This window comes from Aptenodytes forsteri, unplaced genomic scaffold, assembly GCF_000699145.1.
Source record: "Aptenodytes forsteri isolate BGI_AS27 unplaced genomic scaffold, ASM69914v1 Scaffold662, whole genome shotgun sequence".
Classification (NCBI taxonomy): Eukaryota; Metazoa; Chordata; class Aves; order Sphenisciformes; family Spheniscidae; genus Aptenodytes; species Aptenodytes forsteri.
Genome location: NW_008795718.1, coordinates 944,074 through 950,946, shown reverse-complemented (window position 1 = coordinate 950,946; position 6,873 = coordinate 944,074). Strand labels below are relative to the sequence as shown.

At 38.1% G+C, this 6,873-nt stretch overlaps 1 protein-coding gene across 1 annotated transcript in view; it reads right to left on the bottom strand.

Annotated features, from left to right (window-relative positions):
- Positions 1 to 325: 325 nt before the first annotated feature.
- LOC103902516 (collagen alpha-4(VI) chain-like) overlaps positions 326 to 6,873 on the bottom strand; it is a 52,265-nt gene continuing 45,717 nt past the window's right edge. Inside the window, 5 exon segments of the mRNA XM_009283578.2 lie at positions 326 to 498; positions 2,412 to 2,680; positions 2,900 to 2,993; positions 3,895 to 4,566; positions 5,668 to 5,758. Of these exon segments, the coding sequence (XP_009281853.2) occupies positions 326 to 498; positions 2,412 to 2,680; positions 2,900 to 2,993; positions 3,895 to 4,566; positions 5,668 to 5,758 (1,299 nt within the window).

The window sequence follows — 6,873 nt, the reverse complement described above, 5'->3', positions numbered from 1 at the left end:
GTACTGTTTTGTTTTATTCAGTACATTTTGAAAGTGCACATTTTGGTATTTATGGAACAAAGTCAAGTTTCAATACTTTTATCCCTTTTAAACAATACACTGTTGGCTAACACAAGTTTCTCAGTACTCAACATGTATCAGATCAACTGAGAAATAGTTTTAATTTTATTTTCACTATTAAGTTACTAGATAATAACTTCACAATCAAGTATTTCTTTCAACTGAAACATGGAAGCTGAGTGGCTATGCAAAGCTTTCTCTTTCAATCCATTTTCCCCATCACCCTGATAGTGTAACTGAAGAATTAAAGTAATTTGTCTCTGGACTAGAAAGACTCTATACACAAGAATCCACATTCTTCTTGTGTTTCAAATCTATTTTTATTGCCTCCACAGCCCCCGTACCAGAACTGACCACACATTTTCTGCTCTTTGTCGTAGTACCACTTCAGAATGTAATTCTGACATTCTCCACTATCTTGAACAAGGTCACATGCATCTGGAAAAGGCAAATAAGAGACAGATTTAATGAAAGAAAGATTCACCCTTCTCAGCATTGTAATTTCAGGGAAAAGTAATGTTCAGTGCAAACTGGGAGATGAGAGAGGTGGCCAGTGTTCAAGGTCTTACAATACTTCACTAAGTATTCATCCACAAACCCACAGTGCCGGCATGGCCTGAAGTCCCTCTTCTTATGATTGATTTAACCAGAAAGAATGTCTGAAACAACTAGATTCAGTGGCATAAACAGAAGGAATGCTAAAAGGTCTTTAGTCTTCTAACATAGACTTTTTACTAAAATTATTGTAAAATGATTATACCTGGATTATAGGGACGAGGTAAATAAAACTTTTCAGAATGTCCCTCTTCTTTATTCCAACTTGTTATACTGGTATCCATCAGTAAAATTTCATAAATGAACATACATAGATGGTTAAATTATCCAAGATAGTCTCTTAGCCAAATCCCAGAGTAATACAGATTTAAATTGCATAAATTAGCCCAAAAATAGGTGAGACTAGCATACTTTGTAGCAATCTGGTGTTCAGTAAGTACAGATCTAATCAGCTTTCACCAATGTAAATTCAGAGTTACTCAAATGAAGTCAGAAGAGCAGCTCTAGACTTTGGTATCTGTATGACATCGAAGGGGAAGCACTGAGAAATAAAGCAAAATACTGATAAAATTACCCAACCTAAAGATTTAAAATGACATAACCTTCTTCTCCTAATCAACTGAAACGCAATAATCTCAAGCAATAGATCAGTACAAAGTACATCTCTCAAAAGGCAAGTTCTGGAACTGTGCTACATGTTTTTAGAAGTAAACTGTTGGGTCACTAATTACAGCTCAGGATTGGAAACGGCAATCCATATGTCTCCCGTAAGTGGCTTAGGTCACTGCTCACAACATCAGTGCAATGACCCTGACTATTTCCCCACAGGAAATATTTTATTTGTAAAGTATAAACAGTAACATATCTTCACGCTGCTGAATTTTCTGTGTTACCATAGAGTTCATGCACTGGTTAATGGGAGCACTGATTCAAGATTGTACATGTGCAGTTAGGCGATTGGACCAATTCCGTCTGTGCTCAGCAAGTCTGTCATGCACTGTGGAGGTATGGCATTCCCAGCAGTACATTAGCTCTTAATTAAAGATCCAATACTAAAACAGTTTTGCAAAAGCATTGGTCCTCTTTCATCAGGGATGGGGCTACCAGACATTCCCAGAATCATTTTTGAGTGGAGAGGGATGAAAAACAAAAGGATGGCAGCTGTAGCAACGAGCTACCACACCCAAACCTATGCAGACACCATTGCATTTTTTTCACAGAAATTCTCTCCAATTGTAGTCTAAACAACAAAAACAATAGTGTTAAAAGAATGTTGGTGACAACTTATCTCACAATCAGCTTCCCATACCTATTGTATCAAATGGCAAATCTGCAAAGAAAAATGCCTAATTAGAAAGCAAAGTAAAAAACATGAAGAATATTTTGATAGGATACCTCTGCTGAGGGATCCTGTTCTTCCTACAGGAACAGACTGTAGCAGAGACATATTTAGTTCCTCCATGTTGAGCTAAGTTAGCAGCAGGAGTAACTCAGTAATTATAGTGCAACTTGGGGATTTAAAATGATTAGCTGTTTTAGTAAAGGGGATTAGAACTTTAGATTATATTATTACAAAAAGTTACAAATCAAAGCTAAAGTCATAATGAAACCTGCAGTTCAGCCTTTAATTACAAACTCTACTGTATAGATTCGTACTGAATACAAACATATGGTGACAAAATGCTTTGGAAAATGTAATGGAAATGCTTCATACTGCGTAAATATTCAACTGAGCCCTTCACAATTTAGAGTCTTGTTACTGAATTAAAAAAGATTTTCATATTCTAAAATCATACCATAATCACTATAGGCAGCTCTAGTTTCTACTGTTGCCTCCAAGTTTTCCTCATTCTCCTGAGTTTCTCCATACTCTTGTGGCTTTTCTCCTTCAGTATCTTCCTCTGTGAAATACTCATTCTCTTCATAATCATATCCCTTTTCTGGCATTGTGTATACAGGTTCTGTGGTGGTATCTCTAATATTCTCCAGGACTCTACTTTCAGTTCTTTCAATGTCTTCTAAACCATGACCATAACCAGCTTCATCAGTTCCAGGAAAAGGCATCCTTCCAAGGAGAGGGAAAAAAAAAGAAGAAATTAAGTATTTAAGCACCAGTATGGCCTTGAAAAATGCATCTGGTTCCTTCCTTCTGAATACCGTGAAAAAAATTTTTGATCCTGATCCTGTTTCTGTTAAAGCTACTTTAAATATAACTACTAACCCAAAGGGAGAAATCTTATGCTCAGAGATACACACTCCAAAAGTTTAACAAGCAATTCCAAACCTTTCATTCATAGACGCTTGCTGTTGTGTGTCTTCCTGATCTAAGTTTTCACACTCTTCTTGAAGTTCAGGTGAAGGATAGCTGTTCATTTCTTCTGTGGGGAAAGCACAGGTACCACGGGTGAGTTTTAAAGTCCTCCAAACCCCAGTATGTTTAATAAAAAGTACCACGATTTTTTTTGTTGTGAACTGGAGTTGCATCTTTTAATAAGTAACACACCGTATCTAGAGTGACTGGCACTATGCCCAGGAAAATGAAAATTATGTTAGAGATCAGCTAGATGAGAATGACTCCTGAACCAACCTTTTATACTTTTGTCTTGCTCTGTAATACATTATTTATCCTTCTATAGAAACTTTGACATCTCTAAGCACATGCTTCTGATGAGGATTTTAAATCAGTGACAATTTCCTTCTTGATATTCCCATTTGTATTTCAAAGCACCTAAGACCTGCTAATCTGCATGAATGTGTCTTGAAAAGGGACGAAGTTCTTTCTCTGCTCTGCAGAGGAGGAATAACTGCAGTAAAGAGAGGTTACTGCAGTAAAGAGAGGTTAATGCCAAGTCTGCTAAATGTTTAAACTTGTATCCGCCCCAAAGCCTAAACAGGCATAAACAGCTCAGTAAATCTGGTCCTGCCAATGGTCAGAGGAGAAACGTAGGCCTAAATCAGGAATATAACCGTGTTCTCTTAGCTGAAGAATGATCTGTCTTTAGTGAAAGTGGAGCCAACAAAGCCACACATTAAATACAAACTTAAGGGAAAAAAAACTACTTATGACTTTGGCCTAAGGCACCATTAGAGTATAATGCTGTTCTGTCATTACTGGCACTTCTATTAGTGTCCAGCATCTGCAGCAAACTAAAGATGAAAGATTGGCTAGCTAAACTATGACTAGAAACTGAATGATAGCGCATATACACTGACTACCTTTTTCTACACAGCATTTCTTTCTTTCCATAATTTAAGCAAACGCCATTGCATGCTACTTACGTTGTAGAAGATTTAGAAATGCCCGGCTAAACCTCTGAGCATATACCATCTCAGACATTGAAACCCTGCCCAATGTCAGTAAGTGCTGGTCTGTGGGGGAGCTTGACAGCTCCATCAGCTGATTGTCACTCACATCATTGCCAAGTGCAAGAGTGAACAAGGTGAATCCTTGGCACTTGGCTCCGAGTGAAATCTCTCTCAGCTTCTCTCTGTCCCACGTGCTTGTTTTGCTTCCAACTATTGCAAATATGACCCTGTGTTTTCTTTGGCTGGGGGCTTTAAAGAATACATTTTCAACCGTCCACTGTAGGGCAGAAGCAATGGCTGATGGCCCTTCCAGTTGGTGAACAGACTCTTGGATATGTTTCTTCATCAAATCTTTATTGCTGTATGTGACTAGATCAAACTCCAAGGCCACAGGGGTCTGGTTTCTATCAGGCAAGAAGCCCCTGGGAGCCTGCTGCACCAGTGCCACTCTGATGCCTCCATATGATTCGTTTGGCTGTGAGGAAACGACAAACTGATCTAGCATGTTGCTCACAAAGTCTTTGGCTCTCTGAAACTCTTTGCTGCTGATGCTGCGAGAGCTGTCCATTATGTAAGTGATATCCATATCCATCAGAACAGGGGGAGAAAAGGGCACCTCGCAGTTGGTACTCGGTTTGCATTTATCTAGAGAGGAAGAGGCAATAGGCAGCAAACTATTTAGCAATACAACAAAAGCAAGAGTTTAGAAAAAAAATTCACACAGTCCTATTCATCTATTTTATCTTTCCTAAGTTTTGATTAAAAAAATCAATTTGGCAACTTGAAATCTTGTTGTTTTAGTAAGGAACAACAGATGAGTCTTGCTGAACAAGGTTTTGAGATACCATGGGAAATCATTCAGGCATGAGAGCAAAAAATGTTCGTAAGGTAAAACTTAACAGATAAGAGCTCCCTTGAGAAATTTTCTTCTGTCAAAATCTAAACATTGTAAAGGACACTGGAACAAACTCTGTTTTTCATCTCAGACTATTGTTCAGCATTCTGAAATATTATCATTTAGTAGCTTCTCCCCCCCTCACAATGTAGAATTTACAGTAAATGAGCCTGGTTTCCCAGAATCATAATGCTATTTTAAGTGCATTTCTGTTAAAAAGGAAATGCCAAACACAATAATTCATTTCACATGGCTGAGACAGCAACTAATTAAACAGCTTTTGTGGTTTTGAGATTCTAATTCTTACCATCCACTGAAGGGAAAATTCAAATTGTAACTTCTCAGCAGTGGTAATCTGTAACCAAGGAATGATCTGGCATGGAGGGCAAGAAGGCCCAGTTGCAGAAGGGGTTAAACTGGCTGGAAGCAGGAATGCCAGAGACAGAACGACTCCCTGTAAGGTAGTGAAGTTTCCCTTGGTGATGATAAGAAACAGCCACACCATTGTCTTGTAGCCATCCTGGAATTCAAGCACTCAGGGACCACCTTTGGGCAGCAGAGCTGGGCTGAGGTGCCCCATGCAACCACTCATGGGATTGGTGCTGGTGCAAGCGTATATAAGGAATCAGGTCTTAATGCATCTTTGAGACTCCTTGTAGAACCACTTATGGCAGTAGGACTATGCCCAATACATTGTTCATTAATATTTTTTTTTTATATTTAAGCACAAACGTGTTTAAGAGGTATCATAAAAATTCCCCAACACCACATTGCAAAATAAAATCTATAGGATTTGTTATGGAAAGGGTGAAAAGACCGATACAACAGCTGGAATTTGTAAGATGTCTTACCGAAGCAAAGTGTACAATATGTGATGCTCTCCAAACTTTCATCCTGTTGTCTTTCCCAAACAAATAATTGAAATCTTCTAGTATCATCAATCTATGTTTTAAAGCAGACACAAAAGTGACATTAAAAAGATATACACAAAATACAGATGTTTTCTCTTTGTTCTTAATACTCAATGTCATTACTATTTCTCTGTTAAAATAGATAGTATCCCTAAATTGGTGATTTCACTGCTATTGTAATATTGAACAGCTACACAGAAGACTTTTTCAGTTGCCATTCTGGAGCATTCTGATTGCCCTGGAGCATTACAGGGAAACCGCTTTGTGCCTAAAGGTTTAACTCCATGCTGTGCTATACAGAGACTGCCAAGTTAGTATAGCTGCTAATGACAATTAATTGCTGTTAGCACAGCTTATTAGCTAGGAGTAATGCATTAAGACAGTCATGATAGATTATTCAAAGCTAGCTCAGATATTTCTGCATGGTGTTGAATTTAGGTCCTCTGTTCACATTCACTTTATATGTTGTCTTTCTGCTCTTCCTAGATCAGGTAGGGACTCAACTTCTATTCTCTGTTTGTATGCAATATGGCTACTCAGGTCTTGATTGGGGTGGCTGTGTGCTACTGTAATACAAATGAGGGGAAAAATGAGTCATTGTGGGATGGCAATTGAATGCAAATGAAAGAAAACCCTCATGGTTTAAATTCATATATCAAGAGCTTTTCTGTAAAGGTCACCATATTCTCCCCTTGACAATGCAGAGCACTATGTTCTGGCCTGAAAAATACTTTCTTTTAAAAAAATGGGAAGACAGCTTTATAGGTATGAATGGAAATCTCAGCACAAGTAAAAGGTATGAAGACTTTTTTTTTTTTTTTGCCAGTGAAGGGCTATCACTTTTTTTCTTTTCTTAGTAGGGTGCTACAGAGAAAAGTGCAGGATCTCCTATCTCAGCTCTTTCTGGGACAAAGAGAAATCCTTCACAGTGAAGATGTTTTCTTGGGAGAGAAAATTCTAGCATTAGAAAATTCTAGCATTAGAACAACCTATGTGTTGCCTGTGATCAGCTGAAGAAAGACAATCTTCCCCAGTAGAAGATTTGACCACAGAAATGCTTGAGGAACCCTGAATAAACTCCAACAACATCCTACAATTTCACTGACCACCCAACCTCATCCAAATATGATTCAAGGGAAAAAACAT